Source organism: Gopherus flavomarginatus, chromosome 1, assembly GCF_025201925.1.
Source record: "Gopherus flavomarginatus isolate rGopFla2 chromosome 1, rGopFla2.mat.asm, whole genome shotgun sequence".
Classification (NCBI taxonomy): Eukaryota; Metazoa; Chordata; order Testudines; family Testudinidae; genus Gopherus; species Gopherus flavomarginatus.
In genome coordinates, this window is record NC_066617.1 from 358,079,041 (window position 1) to 358,104,837 (window position 25,797).

Below are 25,797 nucleotides of genomic sequence, written 5' to 3' on the forward strand. Positions count from 1 at the left end.
GCCACTATGTGTCTAATTGGTGTTTCTTGCTCAGCTCTGGGCACTTATGAAAATCCCACCATATACTGACTGCTCAGGTAACTTGCAAACACTAACTTTGAAAAACCCTTATGTTCCCAATTTCCATATTAAGCCCTAGAATGGCACCTCTTTGGCTCTTTCCATCTGCCTGTGCTTTTGGAAAGGTTGGCTTTAATTTTCCCCTCTGATTCCCAACCTACCCGGGGGGATGATGATACTTCCTTATACCTCAACGGTGTTGTGAAGATCAAAGCTCTTTGCAGAGAGTAGCTGGAAGGACAAGTAACATTGAAATCGAAACACTTCACTGATTTTTGACAAAGGTCCTCTAGAAATCACGAAGGTTTCTCTCAGAACCTTGCTTGGTTTCCTACCAGGTTGCCAGCCAGGCAAACTACCTTGGAACCAGGCATCCCCAGGGCTTCCAGGGTCTGTAGCTTTGAAGCAACGCACCAGGCAATCTGCCCTCAGCTGGGACCCCCTGGCTTCCAAGGTGTGGCTCTGCGGCAGCCTCTGAAGCAGTCTGCCCCATGGTGAGGGTTCTGTCCCCTTCTGTGGAGAACTTCAACATTTGGGGGCTTTGTTCCAAATTGGAATGAAACCAGATCTCCAGCTCTCAGAATCCTCTATGAAATGGAATACTTTCCTCTGCCCAGCTCTACTAAATACAAATCCATATCCTCTACTCTCTGCCCTCTCCCTGCAAGGGAGCTGAGCAGCCATGCTGCTGGGAAAAGTATGAGCATCCACTGCATGTTAACTGTGGTGACAATGACGCTTATGGCCTTCCAGCAGACTAGTTCTCTTTTAAGCCCTGATCCTGCAGAGAACTCCATGTGAGCAGCTCCTGCATCTGCCAAGTGCAGCCACAGGCATTTACCCATGCAGAGGTCATTTTGAGGTTGGGGCTTTGATGCACAACGGATTGCTCTTGCATTGGTGTATAACGAGAATTTTAAACCCCCCCCCTTTTTTTTAAAGGAAGTATCGTGAGTGTGGGAGACCCCAAAAAGAAATACACACGGTTTGAGAAGATCGGACAAGGGTTAGTATATACTGCTTCCCCCCCACTCAGTATACACACAGCAGAAAACCCAAGCTGGGTTTGTTTGCTGGAAACAGTATCATAACATTTTCCTTCCTTCCCCCTCCCCACATACTCTTGAGTCATAGTGACTGTGAGGTTTTGTGTGATTGTTTAATATTAAAATATATGTCATTAGATGACTGTGTTGCTAAATATATCTGTGTGCAGGGAAAGAACTGCTTATTTCCAGTGCACAAAACCTCTTCAAATTACAGATTTGCTTTCAGAATTAACCTTTTCTGCTCAGCGTTGGTTTTGGGTCCCCTGGCAGTGGGGTGTAGGAGAAGGAGTATCAGATGTATTACCTCTTTCTTTACTGACAGTTGACTCCATTTTTTAAGATGGCTGTTGATCTATTGTACAAATGTTTTCTCCCAGTAGTGAGTATACAGATGGTTAACTTTTTTTCCATTTAAAACGATGCAGGCTTTTCTCTCTCTCTTTGGGCCATTAAAGACAATGGAAGATTTGCTACTGAATCCAGTAGGTGCAGGATCAAACTATCTGTCTCTCATTACAAATGCCATGTCTGCCTTGCCTAGCTGATTCAGTCTACCCTTTAATCTCTGCCATGTTAGGGAGCCTTGGTGCTGTCGTGTCAGTTTAGATGGGATCAACTCATGTTCCAAATTAGTGATTTTTCCAGAACAAGGTTCAGTCCAAGACCCTAACCATGTCAAGAGATTGTTGTGTTATAGCCAGTTCCTCAATATATTCTATGTCACTCTTTTTAGCCATTGGGCTTTGCTCATAAATATTTCAGATTGCTGTTTACTCTTGGAAATGTTGTGTAGAAACAGAGTTGAAATGATATGTTCATTTAAGGTAAAAATTTAATGGATTGGAAAATTCTTCTTTTATTTAAAGCTATCACTCTTGCTGTTTAGCACTAACAATGTGTTTTCTCCCCTCTTTGGTTAGCGCTTCAGGCACAGTTTATACTGCAATGGATGTAGCTACAGGACAAGAGGTGAGTGCTGCCAGATTGTTTCTTCACTGAGCTTTGGAACAGGCCCTACAGGTTCTAATTGACACTACAAAACATAGATCTTCTTTCAAAGATTCATGACATTTAGCTTTTAATGAGAACACTTGTTTTTAATTTAATGACAGGCCTCGGCTAGTGGTCTGAGCATAGGACTGGAAAAAAACAGGAGCTCCTAAATTCTACACCATGCATAACTTCACATTTGGAAGGATTTATTTATTTATTGGAGCCATGAGGATGGGTGTGTGTGTGTGTGTGTGTGTGTGTGTGTAAAAACATACTCATTATATGTGATATTAACATACATACTGTACGTTTACCTATATAGTTCATTTTCCCTGAGCTCTTCCAGAGAGGGGCCCATCTACTCTATCCTCATTTAAGTCCCCCTTAAAGACCCACTCTTCATCCGCTGCCTACAGTGAATCTAACTGACCTGGACAGAAAATCTTTGTTTCCCTTTCCCAATCCAATCTCTGTCTACCTGCTTGTCTGCCCTAAGGCTGCTAGATCACTGGGGCATGTACCATCCCATTTTGAACATCTAGAAAGCACCCAGCACATCATGGGCAGTACCATAAGCTAATGGGAGGGATAGCTCAGTGGTTTGAGCATTGGCTTGCTAAACCCAGGGTTGTGAGTTCAATCCTTGAGGGGGCCATTTAGGAATCTGGGACATAAATCTGGGGATTGGTCCTGCTTTGAGCAGCGGGTTGGACTAGATGACCTCCTGAAGTCCCTTCCAATCCTGGTATTCTATTCTATGCGACAATGGGTTCACAGCACCTCAGAAAATAAGGTCCTATATATTACGTGTCTATAAGACAAATAAGAATTTTGCAATGATGGAATAATGTTCATTCTAATAATACTAAAGCTAGTATTGAAATAAACAGGAAAGTTTGTAGTATTATTGGTTCTTGAAATATGGGTCCATTTTGCAATTATACAAAGCCAACAATTAAATACCAGTAGTCTTACAACTATATGCTTTTTGCTGACACTGTATTAGGGACTGAAAAGGGGTGAGATGACAAAGCACTAATAAAAGTTTGACTTCACATTTTTGAAAAGGGGAACCATGTTGGCTGCTGCTTGTTTTTTACAATTCCTTTGGAAAAGTAGTCTGGAAGTTTGTACCTGTATGTTGTCTCTTAGGATCCCTTAGCTGAGTTCCATACTGATACTCAAACCCATTGTACACAACTGTGTAACCCATGGACTTGAGTGACTTCCAGTAACTCCTGGTTCTCAACATGGTGAGAGTGTGATCAGGCCATAGACTTTACATTCCTGAAATCCTTAAGCATTATATTCTGTTAACCCATTCCTTGTTACGCTGAGTTCAAGTCGTTTTTGGACACCGGTATCAATCTTTCCTATTATTCTGAAGTTCATTGACATTGAATGGCAGCATGTTTAAAAGTAATAAAAGGAAATATTTTATTATACAATGCATGTAACCTGTGCAACTGCTTGTCACAATATTTAACAGGCTAAGAACTTTAGTAGGATTATATGGATAACGAAGTTACTATTGTACGAATTAAAAATAAAAGATGAAGCCAGAATTTTGGAAGGGATGGATGCTTCAGTGCATAAGCCATGCTCTGACTAATGGATTAGAAAGAAACTTTCACAGGGGAGTATGGGGGCAGGCTATCCCATAACTATGTACTGGTTTGCTCTGAAGCTTCTGATACTGGTTACTGTCAGACAAAATAGTGGGGTTAGTTAGTTGGCCGTATGTTCTGGTCCAGTCTGTCAATTCCTGTCCTCCTAGTTTCTCACCAGTTCTTCTTTAGTTCCAGGATGGCTTCTCCTCTGGCTGTGTTCTATATTCTATGTGTCATAAAACTGTCTTGTTTGTAAAAGGAATCTCTTTTACTGTTACGCTGTTTGTTTGTTATCTAACAGATATATGGGTGGTTAAAATCCCCCTGATCTAGGGATTTCTTGTCTTCCAGCTCTGTGAGGTCTGGAGCAGATACCCTCTGTTTTTCATTCCTCCTGTCCTAAGGGAACAAATGTCACCACTGCATGTTTTACTGTCAAACTGCAGTTTGACAGCTTTGTAAACACTGTTGGCAAGCAGCACGTTCTCTCTAGTCTCACCTGTGTCAGGGTTTCCTGTAGAATCTATAACCATAATACCTAAGTGCTGATTGTACCTATCTATACTGGCATTTTCCTTGCTGGCTCCCATCCATTAGAAATGCTGCCTTTTCTGCAAATAGCTCTTTGCCATAAAGGTGTAACTACATTCCCTTCACTTTATCTTTGCCTAAATATTGTAAAAAACCCAACAGAATGTTAACACAATCAAACTGATTCTGCCAGCTTATTCATACTGAGCAGTCCCATTGTTTTAACAGTTAAATGACTATACTATGAGTAAGAGTGCCTGATTTGGCCTTTTATATACTGGTATTGTGACTATTTGGATATAATGGCGAAGAATACATTGCATGAGACTGCGGTCTACTTTGTCGGCTTATACACACACACAGAGATTTGTGTATGTGCAGTGATGCACTGCAGAAAAGATACAGACCAAGAGACTATAATAAGAGTGCCGCCCACCTACAAAGTTTTGGCTAGAGGTGGGTCTGAACCAGACTCTCAGGTCTAACCACCACCAAACTTTGGATCTGAACACTGCTGCTCACCATTGTAGCTCAGTTATAACACAGTGAAATTAGTACCTTGGAAAACTGCACTTAAGCTAAATGAATTTGTCCCACAAATTTCTTGGAGCCTGACTTGCATTTGAAAGAAGATGCTGATCTGAAATAAAGAGAGCTGGATTCCTTAAAGAATGAGCTTTTTAGAGAAATCAATCCATGTTGTAGTAAGGAGCTATTTGTTATTTTGCCAAGAGCACTGCAAGGAGCAAGGTTATCCAGCTATGATGCAGGCTTCCAATAGGGAAATACTTGCCTCTCAATTTTTTTTTGCTTGCGTCGCTGAACGCTTCTGGAAGTTGACTGGATGAAAGTACTTGCACTGTTACAAAACAGCTGTGTACCCTGAGATAATAAAGTGGTGGTGAACTTTATTTGCAAATTGAACTTAAGCAGCAGAGACTAGCAACTGGCAGATTTCTAGGGATGTTAATATATTAATGCTTTACGTATTTTTTCTCTCCCTCTCTTAGGTTGCAATCAAACAGATGAATTTGCAACAGCAGCCCAAGAAAGAACTTATAATTAATGAAATCCTTGTAATGAGGGAAAACAAAAACCCTAACATTGTCAACTACTTGGACAGGTATGTTCTGATTTAAAAGATATGCTGTGTATAGCCACTGCCCTTCACCTTCCTCAGTGATCCTGTTTGAATCCAACCCAGAGTGATAGTAACACTATATAGTAACTATGTGCCAGGAGTTTGGTGCTCTCAGTCCAGTTCTGCATCAAACAGCCTTCATTGGCACTCGATTCACTGTAAAAATGCTGGCATGGAAGGCTTTAGTGCTGTGCAGTCAGGATTCCAAGTTGTATCCCTCTCCTTTGCTGCATTTTAGACACTGAAAGCAATTTCCTTCCTACCACTTGAGGAGAAATGGAAACAGCTCATCGGTACTTCCTCCCTGTCATGAGCCGGGCCACCCTCCCCGCCAGCCAGTAGTGCACCACGTGGCCACACTGCTCCGGGAAGGGGCCAACATGCCTCTGTGGCCCCTGGGAGGGGGCATGTGGCTCTGCGTGCTGCTCCTCTTTGCAGGCACCGCCTCTGCAGCTCCCATTGGCCGCAGCTCCCCATTCCCAACCAATGGGAGCTGCAGGGGTGGCACTTGCAGGCAAGAGCAGTGTGCAGAGACCCCTCCCCCCCGCGGGTCATGCTGGCCGCTTCCAGGAGCGGCTTCTGGGAGTGGCTTGGGGCTGCTGAGGCTGGAGAGCGTGATTGACTGGGAGAGTGTCCAAGATCAACCCAGTGATTGCGATCAACGGGTTGGTGGCCACTGCTGTAGACAGTCTGAAACACATCTGTGAGAGCCATGAACTGCTCCTTTCAGCCAACAGGGTGTTCACCTAACGATCATGGTACAAACATCAGCATTGTCAATTGTTTTATTGTTGACCATTTTAGAAGAAACATTCAGTTAAAAGGCTTTTACTCTAATCTCAAACTGCCTTCCCAATTGCCAAAAACCTCACTTGTCTCCTTCCCAGCTGCCAGAACCTGTAACCTCCCCCAATACCTATTAGGATGCAATTATGAGCTGTCAGAACAAAAACGTGTGTCATATCCAAAACTAGGGGGGGACTGCATACAGTGACTTGAATTTAGTATCAAACTAAATAATCTAGAGCACTGTGTATCAATTGAATTAGCCATTTTCATACATCATTAAAATTCTCCATATTCAACTTCAATGGAGCTGCCACAGAATTAAGGTCCAGGTTGCTGCGGAGGGTCTCTGGACCACGCACTTAAATCTTGACTTTCTCCAGCCCTTCAAAAGCACTGTAGGTAAATAGCCATGAGGTTTGTCTGTGGGTCTTTCAGAATAGACTGTGTAACAGAATATGCATCTGCTCTGCAAAGATATTAAAGTCCCCAAGACCTTTTCTTAAGGGATCTGCCTGACTTTACCCAAAAACGCTGCTCCTCACACTTTTGCATCTGTGAGCTGCAGTTCAGTGGTGCTGTATGTACTGCAAACTTGTACAGCATTTTAGTACCTTTAGGGATGACAGGTGCAGCTATATAAATGTAAATTGTTATGAATAAAACCAAGGGTGTGTTGAGATGGAGAAGTGACATTGCAAATGCATTCCGTTATTTTACCTTTAGCTTTTTCCCAGTGTGTATTTGAGACAGACACCAGTCCGTTATTGATCAGTCTAGCTGTTTTTGTGCCTACAGTAGAACCTTAGTGTTACAAACGCCTTGGGAATGGAGGTTGTTCGTAACTCTGAAATGTTCACAACTCTGAACAAAATGTTATGGTGGTTCTTTCAAAAGTTTACAATTGAACATTGACTTAATTCAGCTTTGAAACATTACAATGCAGATGAAAAATGCTGCTTTTAACCATCTTAATTTAAATGAAATAAGCACAGAAATAGTTTCCTTACCTTGTCAAATCTTTTTTTAAACTTTCCCTTTATTTTTTTAGTAGTTTAACACTATATTGTACTGTATTGGCTTTTTTTTTGTTTCTGCTGCTGCCTGATTGCATACTTCCAGTTCCAAATGAGGTGTGTGGTTGACCTATCCGTTTGTAACTCTGGTGTTCATAACTCTGAGATTCTGCTGTATCTGCTTCTCTCAGCACATCACATACAATAATCCTCTAAATCACACACTAGGTACATTCCAATAAGTCCTGAGAATCCTTCCCAACCACTGGCACAATCATTAGAACTTTCAGTCATACCGCCAACCATACTCTGTTTGTGTAGTTCTCCCCATGATTCCAGGAAAACTTGGGAAAGGACTGAGCCTTGTGGCACATCCTGATGGGATTCTGAATCCAGGTGAACCGAGGCAGGAGAGGGGGGATCCAGACCCTCCACCCTGCCACCAGTCCTCTCACAATTAAAACACAATTAATTCAAGCACTGCAGAGGACTGAACTGTCCCACAATTGAATGGAGAGCATTTATAAATATTTGGCCATCAGTGACTTGTAATGTGACTTCTGGGGGTTAGTTCTTGACTGTTCTTTTTTTTTTTTGGTTTGTGTTCATATGTCTCTTCCCACCTGTAAAGGCAGCAAAGAATCCTGTGGCACCTTATAGACTAACAGATGTTTTGGAGCATGAGCTTTCGTGGGTGATCCAGACTAACACGGCTACCCCTCTAAAACTCTTCCCACTTGTGTAGAGTGTTGCAAAGAACACAAGATTAAATGCTGTGAATTTAACTTGGTTGATGGAGAGCAGCGTGACAACTTCCTTTGACAATAAGGTTGCTTAAAGGTGGCATTTATTATCTAATTAGAGAAGTTGTGCAACACTACATGTACTGCACTTGCCTTCTCCATTAAGAAAATTTGGGCTATTGGGTAATTACATGCCCTGTTGTCTTGTTTAAATGCCTCCAGTACATGAGCTGCTGCATTTGTCATCGCCCTTCTTTCAAAAGACATCTTGAATAGAACTGAGCATTCTACTGCTTTAGGCAGTGGGCAAAGCAGCTCCCAAATAGTTCTGTAATAGTTACAAGATGGAGGAATGCTATGTACAGATTAGGTCTACTGTGGTACTTCAGTTTTGCACCAGTGTGAACCTGGGGTTTTGTTGGTGATGTAAAAGGGGGTAATGTAGTTGTGAATCAGGCTTGTCCTGGCCTGCCCTATTCCCTGTCCTTTCTCGGACACTGAATGCCTTTCCGATTGGAACCCAAATTTGCTTTAGCAAATCTATTATTACAAAAGGCAGCATGGGGAAGGATACCCTTGCAATTAGGTGACTGGACTGGGGAGATGAAAGATCTAAGCCCCTTATGGATCTATAGGCTTCCAACATCTGAGTGAAAACCAGATCATAGGCCCTTCTATTGACCCCATTCCTCTGACTGTAAAATGGGGCTACTCATGCTTTATCCACTTTCGTATACCACCAGGAATTGCATCTGAAATGTATTTTATTACAGAAGTGCCCAGAGGTTCCAACCAGAGTGGGTCCCCATTGTGCTAGGCACTGTATAAAAATACTATGCAAGTGTACTATATATTTTCCTTTGAATCCCAATCCTCCAGTGCTTTGCATATGAGTGAGAACATAAGAACATAAAGGCCATACTGGGTCAGACCAAAGGTCTATCCAGCCCAGTATCCTGTCTTCCAACAGTGGCCAATGCCAGGTGCCCCAGAGGTGATCTCTCTCCTGCCATCCATCTCCGCCCTCTGACAAACAGAGGGACGCCTTTCCTTACCCATCCTGGCTAATAGCCACTAGTGGACTTAACCTCCATGAATTTATCTAGTTCTGTTTTAAACCCTATTATAGTCCTAGCCTTCACAACCTCCTCAGGCAAGGAGTTCCACAGGGTTACTGTGCACTGTGTGAAGAACTACTTCCTTTTATTTGTTTTAAAGCTGCTGCCCATTAATTTCATTTGGTGACCCCTAGTTCTTGTATTATGGGAATAAGTAAATAACTTTTCCTTATCCACTTTCTCCACATCACTCATGATTTTATATACCTCTATCATATCCCCCCTTAGTCTCCTCTTTTCCAAGCTGAAGAGTCGTAGCCTCTTTAATCTCTCCTCATATAGGACCCATTCCAATCCCCTAATCATTTTAGTTGCCTTTCTCTGAACCTTTTCTAATGCCAGTATATCTTTTTTGAGATGAGGAGCCCACATCTGTATGGTGGACCCCTGTACCTATGCAGAGCCCAGTGAGGTAAACATAGAGACCTTTTGTTTCTCACCTTTTGAGAGAAATCTCCTTTAAAAACAAACAAACAAACAACAAAACCAACCAATCAGCCCCACAGAAATAAAAACCTTCAGTTGTAGTCATGTATATGGAAAAGCCCCATGCAATTGAATAGAAGTAGAATCACAGTGCTACCCAGGAATGTGATACTGTACTGTGCACCTCTGAAATTTAATAGCTAATTCTTATTTTGCTATAAGATTTTAAAAAATTATTAGTGCTCTGTAGTAGAAATATAACTTTGTATCAAATACTATGTGAATGTCCAAAAACCATGTAGAAGAGCTGTCGTTTTCTACTGAATTCTATAGAGTTTTTCACAAGAGCAGGTTTATAGTGATGGTTGGTGTTTATATGTTGTCTTCTATGGAAAAATCTCAAAGTACCTTGTAAACTGTAAGCCTGAGAGAAACACATCACTATTCTACAGCTGGGCAGACAGAGGTACAGAGAGGTTCTGGGCCCGATTCTCCCACCCTGACTCATGCTGAGTAACCTCTCGTTGCATAAGGAGCCCCATTTCAGTAGGACTACATAGCGTGAGTCAGGGTGGCAGAATTTGACCCCAAGTGATGTGCCCAAGGTCATACAGCAGGTCAGTGGGAGAGAACAGAACTTGGTCCTGTATCTGTAATCATAGTCCCCTTTGCTGTCTCAGAAACTGCACCCCTCCCTTCCCCCGCAAAAAAAGCATTTGAAACATATCTGCAATAAACTATTCAGTGACTAATACTGGGCTCTGCTGTGGTTAAAGATCAAGATGAGCCTGGAGGTGGCACCAGCCTGCTTCCTCAAATCACATTTACGCAGCTAGAGCTGGCAGGAAGCTTGAATTAATTCTGCGTCCTTGCAGGTTGTGTAAGATCTCTGCTGTTTAGGTGTCAGGCGCTGCCATGCACATATGGCTGCTGATGGCATAGCTTCAGATTCCCAGCATGCTTCTTGGCTTGCTCTGTCCGCTGCTCAGAATTACTTTTCAGCTTCCAGCTGGTGCTCACTGGGTTGCGCTGTGTATGGTCATGCTGGACATGTGATCTCCCAATCTCTTGCCCGTTGGGCAAGCTGAGTTATGCTGCAGAAGACACTAATGGCAGGGAAGGAGAGTGCCACTGATCAATTAAAGGCGCTGATGAAATCTGCAAGGCAGGCATGTCTAATTGTACTTGACTGGAAAGATGATGATGATGGGTAAGACACAGAACCTTAAAAGTGAGTGGGGGGATTTTTGGGATACAATAGCTTTGGGGATCCATTAGGAGGAGGATAACCCAGTTTCATCGGGTCAGCAGGAATATTCATGAAGAAAATTGTAGTATTCCAGCTCTATAGTCTCCGTCAAGAGGGCGTTATTGCACAGACAGCAGAACCAGTCATAGCCCAGTTCCTATGAAATCTGTACTTCTGGGAAGAGACTCCAAACAGAGCAGCAAAGGGGGCATTGCCCCACAGCTTCCTTTCCCCATGGATGTCGGGTGTCCAGAGGCTGTGTTCTCGGCACATGCAGGGAAACATAGGCCAGTTGGTGAATGTTCCTGGGCCCTGTGTACACTCCTGCAGGGTTCTCAAGGGATTTTCTCAGTACTACGCAGAGAGTCATTGGTGAGCTGGGATTCTGATCTCCTTGGCTCCTAGTCAGCTGCTCAGATGACTAGACCATACCTGTCCTCATTTAACTAGAGTCTCCTTTAGTGCAAGTGTAAATGGTGTGTGTTACTTTGGAGCAAAAGCCCACACGCCGAAGCAGTCCTGTGTGGCCTCAGAATCATTACTACCTACAATAACTCCTTGCTTAACGTTGTAGTTATGTTCCTGAAAAATACAACTTTAAGTGAAATGATGTTAAGTGAATCCAATTTCCCCATAAGAATTAATGTAAATGGGGGGGATTAGGTTCCAGGGAAATTTTTTTCACCAGACAAAAAACTATATAGCTATACACACAGTATACGTTTTAAGCGAACAATTTAATACTGTTCACAGCTATGATGATTGCGAAGCTTGGTTGAGGTGGTGAAGTTAGAGGGTGGAAGAGGGAGGGATGTTTCCCAGGGAATGCCTTGCTGCTAAATGATGAATTAGCACTTGGCTGAACCCTCAAGGGTTAACATGTTGTTGTTAATGTAGCCTCTCATCAAGGTAGCAGGAACAGGAGGGAGAGGAGACAGCATAGCAGACAAAGACAGACACATACCTTGTGTGTGGGGGGGAGAGAGTGAGAGAGATGCACACTGCCCCTTTAAGTAAGCTGACCCACTCTTAAGTGCATTGTCTTTTTAAGTGGATCAGGAAGTTGAGAGAGCAGCTACTGCCCCAAGCTCTCCGTCTCTCTCTGTCTGTGTCCCCACCCTGCTCTATATGGAGAAGGGGTAAGCAAGGTGCAGGAGCAGGGGGTAGGGGGGACACCCTGACATTAACCCCCTCCCTTCTGCTCCTGCACAGCAAGCAGGAGTCTCTGGGAGCAGCTCCGAGGCAGAGGGCAGGAGCAGCATGTTGCTGTGGGGGGAGGGACAGCTGAACTGCCAATTGATAGCCTGCTGGGTGGCTTAGGGGAACAGGGAGCTGATGGGGGCCTGACGGTCCACCCTGGATCCAAGTCCCCACCAGTTAGCTGCAACGGGCTGCTCTTCCTGCAAGCAGTGGACAAAGCAGGCGGCTGCCAAATGACATTAGAAGAGAGAATTGCAAAACTTTAAATGAGCATGTTCCTTAGTTGATCAACAACGAAACAACGTTAACCGGGATGACTTTAAGTGAGGGAATTACTGTATTTTAAAGTCAGAATATGCGTTAAATCTTCTCGATTCTCCTATTTGAAAGATTTTAGATAATCATGGAACCAGACACTCACCTTGCTTTCTACCTTTGACAACTTGGAGAATTATTTATTACTTTGAGACTGTCTATTACATTTTCCTCTGGCTTTCCAGATGCAGTAGGATTGGTCATCTGATCAGACTGAAGCGTTCTTTGATCGATGCTAGTGCACAATGTCACGACCAGCACAGCAGCTCTTAATCTGATTTGATTCTTGTTTTTCTGTCTGCTGATCGCGTCTGCTTTATAGACCAACAGGCTGCAAAATGTCCTGGTAATAAAATGTGTAAAGCTGACCACATAGATTCTTTTCCCGCCTCAAAATTAACTTTAAAAACAGGAGGGTAACCGTGATGAGATAGAAGTTATAATTGGCATTTACTGTGAGGATAACAAATAAATTAAGCTTCCCACTGTGGGCCCTGTAAAGGAAGGTAGTTTCTCACATTACAGATGGGCAAATTGAGGCAAAGAGGTGAGATGACTCACTGAAGGTCACACGAGTTAATGCCAGAGATAGCAGTTCTTCATCCCAGTGTCTTGTTTATAACCTCAAGAGCACACATACTCCTTAAAGGGACTAGGATTTCACCACAGCCCCCTGGAAGAGGGAAATTGTGAACTAGTCAACAGAACCAGGTCATATGCAGCCATCTCTTTCCCAGCCCCTGTCCCATCCTGTTGTGGACATACCAGGAAAGGGTCAGGCCAGAGCCCTGCTGTACTAGATTCACAGCTGGCATGTGGTCCTTTAGCTCTAATTTAATGCCTGGGCCAAGACAATTTGAGAATCAGGCAACCATAATCAGCTCCCCAGTCGACATGCCCTTTGCCCCTGCACCAAGCAGATCTTGATGCAGGTGAGAATCTGGCCCAAGGATGGTCTTGTGATTAAACCACAGAACTAGGAGCCAGAAGCCTGGTCTATAAGCTTGGTTCTGCTACTCTGTGGTGTCGTTTGGGGAAAATCTCTTTTAACCTCTGTGCCTTCATTTTCCCTCTGTGTAAAATGGTGATAATGCTTGCATATCTTGCAGGATACTGTCATTCTCAAATTGCTTTGAGATCCTTAGGTGTCATAGGTGCAAGGAAAAAATTAATGATCAGACTTTAAGAATATACAATATTGTCTTAAAAATGACTCTACTTAATGGGCGCACAGCTGATCCATGACAAAACAGGAGCCTATTACTATTTACCCATTCCCCCTTTCCCCTCCCACACCTTTTATTTTCAACTACATGTTCTCTCTTGTCTTAAAGTAAAATCCAAGCTCTTTGGGGCGGGTACATCAAATAATAAATCATTGGAGTACCAGAAATATTGTCTGAGTAACTTAAATCTCTAGCACTGCTAAATTAACAGTCTGTTAACTAATAGCTGAAAGCCCATGCTGTCGCAGACTTAATTTATAGTCACGTATGTCAAAAATAAAACAAAAGGATGAAAATGGCCGAGAACTTAAAAACTGGCTTACAACAGACCGCAAATTCCATGTGTATGCTGGTTATGTCGTATGGGTGGTTGTGTTCATTTGTGTCTCTAGGAGGGGTTGTGCTAGAATATTTGTTGATTTGTACAAGTGGTCAATTAGGGGAGTGTGCTGTGGTAAAGTGGTGTGTGCATTTTTGGGCTTATTGTACGTGCTGGTTGTGGTGTTGTATGGGTGGTTGCGTTGCCCTGGGAGAGTTGTGTGGGTTTACGTGGTGGCAGTTAGGTACAGAGGTGTGGCGACTTGGCCAAGTAATCCACCATCTGTGCAGTTTCCCTCAGACAGCCAATGAAAGTATTGCATATTAATTAGCTGTAGAGTAAGGATGGTGATTGGTTGAGTTACCTCTCATATAACAATAGTCTAGGACTCTTGGCATGGCATAGACACATACATTACTATCGCTGTTCACCACACAGGTGTAATGCATAAAGTAAAAATGGTTGAAAACTTAAAGCTGGATGGTAACAGACTGCCAATTCCAGTGATGATTCAAGCTGGTGATATTCTGAACAAAAAAGAGCTCTCAGCCATGCCCGTAAGCTGATTCCATCACTCCACACTGACTCTCCAGGCATTTTGGACTTTAGAATGAGGCACAGATGCCTAGTGGCCCACTACATTTTAAAAATAGCTTTACTCAGAGCTTTTTTGGCTAAAGAAATACAACTACCGTCTGTTATTTTTTTTGGTCCTTTATAGTTACCTTGTAGGAGATGAACTGTGGGTAGTTATGGAGTATTTGGCAGGCGGCTCCCTGACGGATGTTGTAACAGAGACCTGCATGGATGAAGGACAAATAGCAGCTGTGTGTCGAGAGGTAAGATCATGCCCTACTTGTCAGAACGAGTGCTTAGCGTGAAATGTATAAATAAAATTAAGGTTTCCATGAAGTGTCATGGTTTTGCAGTATGACTTGGAACTAGATATTTAATAGTTCCATAGGACATAGCTTAACTGTGACAGAAACATTTAAAAGAAATATCACCAGTGAGTTGAGCACAGAAGTAGCATGCCACAGTGCTGTGCAAACATTAGCTAATGGATGCAGTCCTGTTAACAGAGTAAATCTTTAACAATTTGAATTTCTGTTACCTAAAGTTCCTTGTTTGAAGTAAGGCCTGCCTGCCAGTGTCTGCCTAGGGACATGATGGATTCTCCATCATTTGCAATCATTAAGTCAACACTGGATACCTTTTGAAAAGCTGTGCTGTAATTCAAACAAGTTGTGGGCTTGATGGAAAAAATACTAGGTACGGTTCTGTGCTCTGTGTTATGCAGGAAGGCAGATTAGGTGATCACAATGGTCTCATCTGGCCTGAAAATCTTAATGTCTGTAATTCTCTGCACTGATTCAGTGCCCCCATTAAATCAGGATAAAATGACTTTATACTGTTTTGATTTGCCCCAGAAACCAGGCTGTGAGGGGCAAGCAAATGCTGAATGAAGGGGGAGATTTTCAAAGACACAGATGGGAGTTAGGCACCTGACTTTCCATTGACCCAGCTGCCTTCTTTGCCTTTGAAAAAAACTCCCCTCATATTTTTGTACTGTCCCAGAGCCTTTACTTTCCTCCTGCCCTGGAAGGTGAATTCCATTGGATAATGGAATTCCTGCTTTTTAAAAGCAGAAGAAAGAAAGAAGATACTCCTTCTGGAGGGGCAGGTGGACTTTTAAGGCCTCGTTAAGGTAGGCCCCACGGAGTGCCCTGGATGGTTCCAGGCTTCCTGTGGATGTTCCTAAAAGAGCTCGTTCTGGCACACTGTATGTATGGAAGGGGGTGGCATTCCTCTTGAATGTAAAGCTGCTCTTTTTCCACTTGTGGTGCAGTTCTCAAATCTCTCTCCTTTTCAAATGTTGTTTAGATTTCAATAATTATACCGAAGAAACTTTGAAAACCATGCATCAAGCTGAAGAACTGTGGAAGCTCTGTTGTTGCCTGGGCCTTTATGGGCCAGCTCACTATTACAAAGGAATTTTCTGGCAGTGTTCTTGTGATATTGCAGAATGATTTATTCCAGGTTGTGCCAGAGAAGCCCATGCACAGTGTTTATTTTTAAATTTGGTTTGACCTATTTCTTCACAGCCTCATTAGTGAATCCATCATCTCAGTGTTAATATTCTGTTTGCAGACAGGCTTGCAACCTATTCTGGAGTTCTAGGGTAGTCCCTGTTTTCAGGGCAATGCCAGATCCCACATCTAGTTAATGGGGCTTAAAATCACTTTTAGGCTCCCAACACATAATCCCTTGCAGCATGGTAACATTTTGATGCCTTAACCCTCAGATCTAGAGCTAGGCAAATTTTTCAGAAGTTTCTTTACCAAAAAACTCAGTTTGGGGTGAGTGAAGCTATTCGCAAATTTGTGTTGAGTTCGCCAACCAGTTTCAACCAAACAGAAAAAGTTGAAATGTTTCAATACCATGGAAAGGAAATATTTTGTTTCAGCCCCACAACAATTCATTTAAGTTTTCAGCCTTTTGAAGAAAACAAAGCAAAGGCTTCACAAAGTGGTGGTGGTGCCTCCGTTATAATAGCCTTGTGGCTAGACCAGTTACCTGGGATGTGGGAGACCGAGGTTCAGTTTCCTCACCTACCTGATGCCGAGTAGGGACTTGAGCTCATGTTTTAAACAAATGCCCTCGCTACAAGGCTGAAGCTTCATTCTTGCTCTGTTTAGTCAGACATGATGATATGAACAGCCTGTAGCCCATGAATAGCTCCCAGTCTGGAATTTTCCCAGCTCTGAAATGTCCAGCCTTTTCCTGGACAATTCACAGGAATAATAAGGCTTGTTTGCTCCAACTCATCACTTTTTAACTGGAGTTAACTCTCACTTCAGTTCAAAGGCAACGCTGGCTTGGGTTAGATTAAAAGTAAAATAAGTTTATTCTTTTTATTGGAACTCACTTAAAATCCTATCCTCTCTTGTTAATAGAGCTAGAAATGGTTACAGGCAAATAGAAGTGAAAAATGCTTTCTAGCAGCTAAGACTTAACAAAACAAGCTACAGCCATTGTTCAGTATACCAATCTACTTTCCAGCAAGATGGCTGACCTCCCCTCTGGTCGGGTTCTTCCACAAAGTCCGGGAAGATTGTCTTTTTAGATGGAAGATAACTTGGGATTGTTTTTGCCCCTCTCTTTTATAGTCCACTGAACCGTTGCAATGGATTTTTCTGAAGGTTAATGTCCCCAAAGTAAAGTTCATTCAAGCTGCGAGGAAGGCAACATGGAGTCTCCTGGTAAAGGAAATTTCATGCTGGTTTCTTCCCCTGCTGGTGTTTGTTAAAATGCAAATTGATCTGTTTCTTGTAGTCCCCCTCCTACCTCCCCATGCTGTGATGCTAAGTGGTTATCTCCTCTCCTTGTTTGCTTGATGGTCCTATTAACTTTCTATGTAAATTGCATTCCCATTGTCACTTACTCAACCTTGGAAGTACCTTCAAGGTGGCAGAGCCACATCCCTTTGTCTAGGGTGGAGTAACTTCAGCTCTGCCTGGCAGATGCACATTAAGACCATTAATTCCTCATGTTTGTTAATTTGAATTTGTCCCCTGTGCATACACCCCCAATAGTATTAAGTATCTGTATGGCATTAGCTTTCTATTGATATTGTAACCTGTATCTAAAAGGTGTCATGTACGTCATTAATGAGTTGGGGTACACACAACTGGTCACGGTAGCTGAAACTCAGTCCTAAATGCCAGTGAGCCTCTTGCACTGGGATGCTGTTAGAGTCACAGTTTCCCACATCCCATGTGGCTGCTCTCACCAGCGGACAAAAGCTTATAAGGGAGGCTCCACCCAACCTCCTCCTTCCTATTTGAGAATCCTTTCTTTTGCTTTTGTCAAAATGCCTGAAATCTGAAACAAAATGTTTTGGGTAGAAGCTAATTATTTTTATTTTGACATTGAGACATTTTGTTTAGTTTTGACTTAAATTTTTTTTTGATTTGCTAAAAAGTTTAAAAAATGCCTTTTTTGGTTTGACCCCAAAAATAACTTCTTTATGCATTTGTTTATTTTGGGAGGAATTGCCAATGAACAGAAAAATCCATTTTTTGCCCAATTCATAATGATTAATTCCAATTTGGGTCTGATCAGGGTACAAACAACGATCTCCGTTCCACACAGATTTGAGATACTCTGACATATCACTTGTGTGTCACATAGAAGTACAGTCATGAAACTGTGGAGATAGAATATGTTGCTTATAGTAAAGAAACTAAGCCCATGTTGTTTAAAAGTGCATCTCTTCAGATTTGACTAGTTGCCCCTTTTCTAATACAATTTCAAAGGTTGTTGAATGGCTTTTTATTAAAAAAATACTGTATTGTTTTCTCATAGTGTCTTCAGGCTCTGGAATTCCTCCATTCAAGCCAAGTCATTCACAGAGACATCAAGAGCGACAACATTCTACTAGGAATGGACGGCTCCGTCAAACTAAGTATGCAGAAGGCAGCCTTGATGATGACTGTAATTATGAGCTTGCAAATTAAAGGGAAGGTTGTCCTTCCAAGGCACAGTTGTGTTGTGAGGATAGCCAATAGGCAGTGGCACCTATTTGCGTTAATGGTAGCTGCAGGGATAAATCACTGTGCACTGAGACCATAGCTTTAAATATGGTTGGGCTAGATCAGGAGTCGGCAACTTCTGGCAGGCAGCTCGCCAGGGTAAGCACCCTGATGGGCCGGGCCAGTTTGTTTACCTGCCGCGTGGGCAGGTTCGGCCGATTGCAGCTCCCACTGGCTGCAGTTCACCATCCCAGGCCAATGGGGGTGGTGGGAAGCCGCGGCCAGCACATCCCTCGGCCCGTGCCACTTCCTGCCGCCCCCATTGGCCTGGGATGGCGAACCGCGGCCAGTGGGAGCCGCGATCCGCCAAACCTGCCGATGCAGCAGGTAAACAAACTGGCCCGGCCCACCAGGGTAAGCACCCTGGCAAGCAGCGTGCCAGAGGTTGCCAACCCCTAGGCTAGATTAAAAAGGGTGACTTGAGGTGGACGGAAGGAGCAGATCTGTTGAATAAGAAGGTATCATATTTTTTACATAAATCCCTTTTCAGAGTAGAACTGCACTTCAATATCCCACTGTTTTGACTTTGTAGCAAGCTATGAATAGCTAGCTAGAGGCAAAGATGCTGTGTGCATTATAGAATTTTTTTTTAAACTGCATTCTGATAGCTGCCTACTGCGGGTTAAGTTAGAAAAGTCTCTCTGTGAAAATGGTGCAGTATGCTTTCAGGCTGATTCTCTCAATGGCTCCAATACAAATTTACTCAGTTATAACCCATAGATGATTTTTCTAGCTATTAGCCTGGGTGCAAGGCTCAATCTGGGATCTAAAAATTAAGCTGTATGTTTTGCTGGTAGCTATGTTTCTTCTTCTAGTAGATGCAGATATATATTCCACTTAGGTGTGCATGCACCCAGTACACCAGAGCTGAAGAAATTTCCCTAGCAGTACCCATAGGGGGTGGCACTCATGCTTTGTGGCCATAACCCCTCCCTTAGCTACATGAGGCAGTGTTGTCCTGACCCTCCCTCAGTTTCTTCTTACTGCCTGTGGCTGGAGTCGGCGCCCTGTGTGATCTTAACCTCGTTACCTCTCAACTAGTTTACTATTTTCCCTTGTGTGTAGTTAGAACATAAGAATGGCCATACTTGGTCAGACCAAAGGTCCATCTAGCCCAGGATCCTGTCTTCTGACAGTGGCCAATGCCAGGTGCCCCAGAGGGAATGAACAGAACAGGTAAGCATCAAGTGATCCATCCCCTATTGCCTATTCCCAGCTTCTGGCAAACAGACTAGGAACACCATCCCTGCCCATCCAGGCTAATAGCCACTGATGGACCTCCATGAATTTATCTAGTTCTTTTAGTTAGTAGTACCCTTAGTGTTAGAGTAGCATTAGTTGTAGTAGTTTGTTTCCTCGGTGATGCCCCCACTGATGTGTAAACATTGTCCTTTCTGTGGAGGAGCGATCCCCACATGCAGTGCTTCCTCTGTCTCAATGAGGCCCACATCAGAGTGTTGTGTGATCAGCAACTCATCTAAGAAAACGGACTCAAGAGGCGCGGGACCTTTGCCTGAAGCAGTACCTGCTCAAACAGGCCATGCAGCCTGCGGCAGTACCAGGGCCCTCACTGAGTTGCAGATCACCCTTGGGTTCGGAGAGCGCTGCCGCTTCATGTTCCGGAGCAGTCACCTCTCCAAAGAAACTGAGGAGCTGTTCCTGCTGACGGTGCCGAGGAAAAGGTCCCGTGACACCAACTGAGATTGCTTCAGGTCTGGGGGTGACTCTTCCACCTGACCCAGGAAAAGCAGGCCAGCACAGAATTGGTGCTGGTGTGCAGGATGGCACAGGTACCTCTAACCCTTCCCTGGTACCAAATAGGAAGGCTAGAAACCCTGTACTGTTGACTCCGGTTCTGGTGTCTTGAGTCTGGTACTGACGAGGGACATACTGATATACCAATAAATGTGGAAACAGTCGGTACCAGACAGTTACAGACCACCTCTGCCTCTTGGTCCCAATCTCTCCATTGGTCCAGGACTGCATCATGTATAGCCCTGTTGGCTGAACAAGTGCTGAAACCTCGGGTCTGTCGGCACCATACCCCAGTGTTCCCCTTGCAGAGTCTGTGCCAGAATGGTATAGGGACCTCGGTACCAGGAATCTCCTCTGCACAGCTACGGTTGGCTCTGCAAGTGCTTCCATGGCGACTTTCACCTCCCTCAACGTTGGTACCATCAGACAGTCTGGTAATGCTGCTGACTTTGTGATCGACAGCGCTTCCAGAACCAGCATGCTCAATACTGATGGTACTGTTTCCATGGGCAACACCTCTTCCTGCCTTGTTCTGGACAGGGGATACATCAGATGGGTTACTTGTTCCCTCTGGTCTCACTCCACGCTTTTTGCCAGGATCCCGAGTCTCCTTGGCATCTGAGTCGGAGTCACCATTCTCTTGCTCTCCATGGCCTGACTGGCATCGGGGCCCTTTGATGGAATGTTATGGGTACCAAGACTGATGCTTGTCTCATGGCCAAAAGGGAGGCCTGTGGCCTGGCACTTTCTGTCCACCAATGCGTTATCCATGTCAACGGCCTCCATGGAATGCTCCTCGGTTGCAGAGGTCCCGCTCTTCGTTTTGCTTGAAGGCAAAATTGCTGGCCAGGTCTGCAGTGATGACCATCATGGTACACTGCAGTCCCAGGCTCTGGGGGCCGTTCTCCCTGCGGAGCCCCCACAATTGTCCCATCCCGGTCCATCAGCCCTAGAACAGGATCCGGCTTTGGCTCAGGTAAGAGCCTAGTCTTCATTTCTGGATGATTCTGTGCTGCCTGGCTCATCCTTCCCTTCAGTACCAGAGGATTTTAAGGCATACCAAGAGCTTTTGTGGGGCATAGCTTCTTCCCTCAGTATCCAAGTGGAGTTCTTGCAAGAGAATACCAACAAATTAGTGGATATCTGCAGCCGTCTGCTCCTGGGAGAGTTGCCCTCCTATCAAGGATGTGCTCTTTGAACCAGCTAAGGCCCTCTGGAGCATGCTGGCTTCTGTACCACCTGCAGTTTTACTCCCATCCAGCCCCAAATTCCCTAGTTGTATCTGCAGTGAATGAGAGAGCCCAGCAGGGCAGTCTGCTAAGGATAGGGACTCTAAATGATTGAACCTCCTGGGCAGGAAGATTTACAACTCCTCTTCCTTATGGATGCAAACTAGCAACCCTTGCAGTCCAAGTATGATTTTGTTAACTGGACAGCTATGTCAGAGTTCACAGACTAGCTGCCTTGTGTGAGGAATTTTGGGCATTTGTCACTGAGGGCTGTTTGGTTGCTAAGGTGTCCTTGTAGCCCATGCTAGACATCGTGAACACTTCAGCCTGGGTGATGGCCTCTGCAGTCACCAAGAGGGCTTCCTGGCTGCAGGGTCTGGGCATTGCCCCTGATATCCAGCAAGACATTGAGGATTTGCCCTGAAACAGCCAGACACTGTTCTTTGACAAAACTGACGAGATGCTGCATTCCTTCAAGGACTCTGGGGCTACCCTGCGGTCCTTGGGGGCGTACATGCCAGTGGTGCAGAGATGCCACTGCGGCGTTCAGCAGCAGTATTGTCTATAGCGCATGTTTGGCCGGCTTTGCCTTCCTCCAAGGCAATGGGACAAACCCAGAAAGAGGGATAGATTCAACAGGAGAAAGCAATTGGTCTCGGGGTTCGGCCAGGCCACACACTGTCCTTCAAGCACCCATTTTGCCTCTTTGGTCCAGAGCACTGTTCTAGTCATAGCTCCTCTCCTGATCTCCCTGATTTGGGGACAGGCTGGCCTTCTTTCACAATGCTTGGGGATCGATCACCACTCACAGCTGTGCCCTAAGCACCATCAGATTGGGTTATGCCACCCAGTTCCTTTCCACAACTCCTTCCCACCTTCCCTCCCCATCCCCCTTCAGGGCCCCCTCTCACGAGATACTGCTCTTTGAGCAGATCTACTGTCTGCTAGCTTTGGAAATAGCATGGTTGTGACACAGCTGAATGAGGAGGAAGAGCCATGTTTGGTGGCTGTCCAACAAATCCTCCTTAACGGTAGAGGACATTCCACCAGGGTGGCCTATTCAGTGAAATGGAAGCTATTTTCGGTATGGCCATTAGCCCGCAGAATCCAACCATCACTGACCTCTATCCAGGGCATTTTGGAGAGCCTGCTGCACCTTCTGTCATTGGGAGTGTGTTTAGTTCATTGAAAGAGTATCTGGCAGCGATACTGGTATTTCATTCCCCCCATTCAGGGAAGATCAGTTGTCGTCAATGCCATGGTAGCAAGATTCCTAGAAGAGCTCCTTCATCTACATCCTCCATTCCTAGAGCCACTTCATCTGTGGGACCTTACCTCATCCTAGCAGCCTCAATGGGACGTCCATTTGAGCCCCTGGCATCTTGTCCCTTACTGCTTGTGTGTCAGAAAACTGTATTCCTGGTAGTGATCACATCCCCAGGGAGCGTGTCAGAGGTGCATGCTCTGATGGCAGAGCCACTGTATACACAATTCTCCAAAGACAAAGTGACCTTATGGCCTGAATCCAAAAGTTTTGTCTAAAGTGGTTTCCCAGTTTCATTTGAACCAAGTGATGTATATACCTGTGTTCTTTCCTAAGCCACATTCATCTCCAAAAAGCAGCATCTCCATATCTTAGGTGTCAGGCTGGCCTGACATCTGGACAGGCCTAAACCATTTCATGCTTTGCCTCATTTGTGTCGTATGCAGATCGCATGAAGGGTCAAGTGGTTTCTGCAGAGACCATCTCCAAATGGATAACATCCTGCATCAAGACTGCATAGGAAATAGCTCTGGCTACCCCTCGCAGTGGGTGCGAGCTCGTTCTATTATGGCGCAAGCAGTATCCATAGTGTTCCTCAGTGACATTTCCATATTGGACATTTGCAGGGCTGCTACGTGGTTGTCAATACATGCGTTCACAAACCATTATGCTATAACCACATGTTCCAGGGTGGATGCAGGCTTTGGTAGGGCGGTCTTGGAGTCACTGTTTAGGTAGACCCTGAACCCCGCCTCCTGGTGGGGTACTGCTTGTGAGTCACTCAAGTGGAATACACGGCTGTGTCTACCTGAAGAAGAAGAAATGGTTACTTACTGTAACTGTGATTCTTTGAGATATAATGCAGTCACGTATTCCATGACCCAGCCTCCACATCCTCTGAATTGGAGTCTTGTTTCCAGGCATTTGATGCTAAGGAACTGAGGGAGGGTTGGGACAGCGCTGTCCCATGTAGCCAGGGGAGGGGCTATGGTGACAAGGTACAAGTGCCACCTCTCCGCAGGTACTGCTAGGCAAATTTCTCCAGCTCTGGTGAGCTGGGCACACACACACTTACATGGACTATTCGTGTCTGTATCACATCTTGAAGAATCACAGTTCCAGTAAGTAACCATTTCTTATGGTGCAGGAGGCATGAGAGAAACCAGCTTGCTGTGTTGGCTTTGCAAGGCTAACAGGAGTAAGTACTTGTTTTAATCAGTAAAATAAGCAGATGAGTTGAAAAGACATGGGGATCAGAAATCTTCACTTAATGGTTCCATTATTCTTACTTTTGACCATAACTGAGTTTAAATGTCTAAAAGTAAATTAATTTTAGTATGGACACAAGTGTTCACACTGTAAAGCAAATCCAGCTAGATGGGATGACACATCTACTGTGGAAATACACAACTGTGACACATCTGATGAGAAAAAACATAGACTATCCTAATCCCAGATCAGATTTAACATCAGTTCACTTTTCTGGCAATGTCAACTTAGAATATTGACATTTAGAATGTACAGCATATATAGTGCGCTATGCTTTCAGGGAGGTTGTGAGACAAGAAATACTGTCTCCATTTTATATGTGGTCATGGAGGTGTTCACTTGTCCAACGGCGTTACAGTGAGTCATTACAGTAACTTCTTGCTTAACGCTGTAGTTCCGTTCCTGAAAAATGTGACGTTAAGCGAATCCAATTTCCTCATAAGAATGAAAGGGGGGGGAGGGTTAGGTTCTAGGAATTTTTTTTACCAGACAAAAAACTACACACACACACACACACACACACACACACAGTTTTAAACAAACAATTTAATACTGTACACAGCAGTGATGATTGTGAAGCTTGTTTGATGTGGTGAAGTAAGAGGGTGGGATATTTCCCATGGAATGCCTTCCTGCTAAATGATGAACCAGCATTCGTCTGAGCCCTCCAGGGTTAACACATTGTTAATGTAGCCTCATACTCCACAAGGCAGCACGAATGGAGGGAGGGGAGACAGCATAGCAGACAGAGACACACACCCTGTGTGCAGGGCCAGCTTTAGGCCGATTCTCCCCAGGTGCCTTTTAAATTTTTTATTTTTTTTACATACCCAGCGGCAGTCCGAGTCTTTGGCAGCATTTTGGCGGCGGGGGGTCCTTCAGTGCTGTGGAAGACCTGGAGCGAGTGAAGGACTCCCGTGCCGCTGAAGACTCAGGCTCCCGCCGGGTATTCGAATCGGGCCCCACAGTTCCTAAAGCCAGCCCTGCTGGTGTGTGGGGGAGAGAGAGATGCGCATTACACCTTTAAGTACCCTGACACCACTCTAAGTACATTGCCTTTAAAAAGATCAGGAAGTTGAGACAGCAGCTGCAGCCAGCAAGCTCTCTCCCTCCTGAGCCCTGTCGTCCCCTCCTTGCTTTATGTGGAAAAGGGGTAAGCGGAGGGCAGGAGTAGGAGGGAGGGGGACACCCTGACATTAGCCCTCCATTCCTTCCCTCCCTTGCATAGCAAGCAGGAGGCTCCCGGGAGCAGCTCCAAGGCAGAGGGCAGGAGCAGCACATGGCAGTGGGGGGAGGGACAGTTGAACTGCCAGCAATTGCTAGCCTGCAAGCAGTGGACAAAGCAGGCGGCTGCCAAACAACGTTATAAGGGAGCATTGCGCAACTTTAAACGAGCGTGTTCCCTAATTGATCAGCAACGTAACAACGAAACAAAGTTAACCGGGACAACTTTAAGTGAGGAGTTACTGTACAGAATCCAGATGCCTTATGTCTTAACCACATAACTACCCTTCCTTTCATAACTTACATCAACTGATGGATAATATGAAACCCATTTTCAGCCTTGTTTTCAGTCAATTCTCTGGCATTAATGTCATTCTAATAACACAAGAACGAGGGGTCACCAAATGAAATTAATAGGCAGCAGGTTTAAAATGAACAAAAGGAAGTATTTCTTCACACAGAGCACAATCAACCTGTGGAACTCCTTGCCAGAGGATGTTGTGAAGGCCAAGACTATAACAGGGTTAAAAAGGAACTAGAACAGTTCATGGAGGATAGGTCCATCAATGGCTATTAGCCACGATGGGCAGGGAAGGTGTCTCTAGCCTCAGTTTGCCAGAAACTGGGAATGAATGACTTGGGATAGATCACTTGATGCTTACCTGTTCTGTCCATTCCC

At 44.5% G+C, this 25,797-nt stretch overlaps 1 protein-coding gene across 1 annotated transcript in view; it reads left to right on the forward strand.

Moving 5' to 3' along the window:
• The window catches only part of PAK1 (p21 (RAC1) activated kinase 1), a 111,979-nt gene that overhangs the window by 79,147 nt on the left and 7,035 nt on the right, over positions 1-25,797 (forward strand). The window contains exons 8-12 of the mRNA XM_050941508.1: positions 1,003-1,066; positions 2,030-2,078; positions 5,254-5,366; positions 14,504-14,621; positions 18,151-18,250. Coding sequence (XP_050797465.1) covers positions 1,003-1,066; positions 2,030-2,078; positions 5,254-5,366; positions 14,504-14,621; positions 18,151-18,250 — 444 coding nt within the window. The remainder of the gene's footprint in view (positions 1-1,002; positions 1,067-2,029; positions 2,079-5,253; positions 5,367-14,503; positions 14,622-18,150; positions 18,251-25,797) is intronic.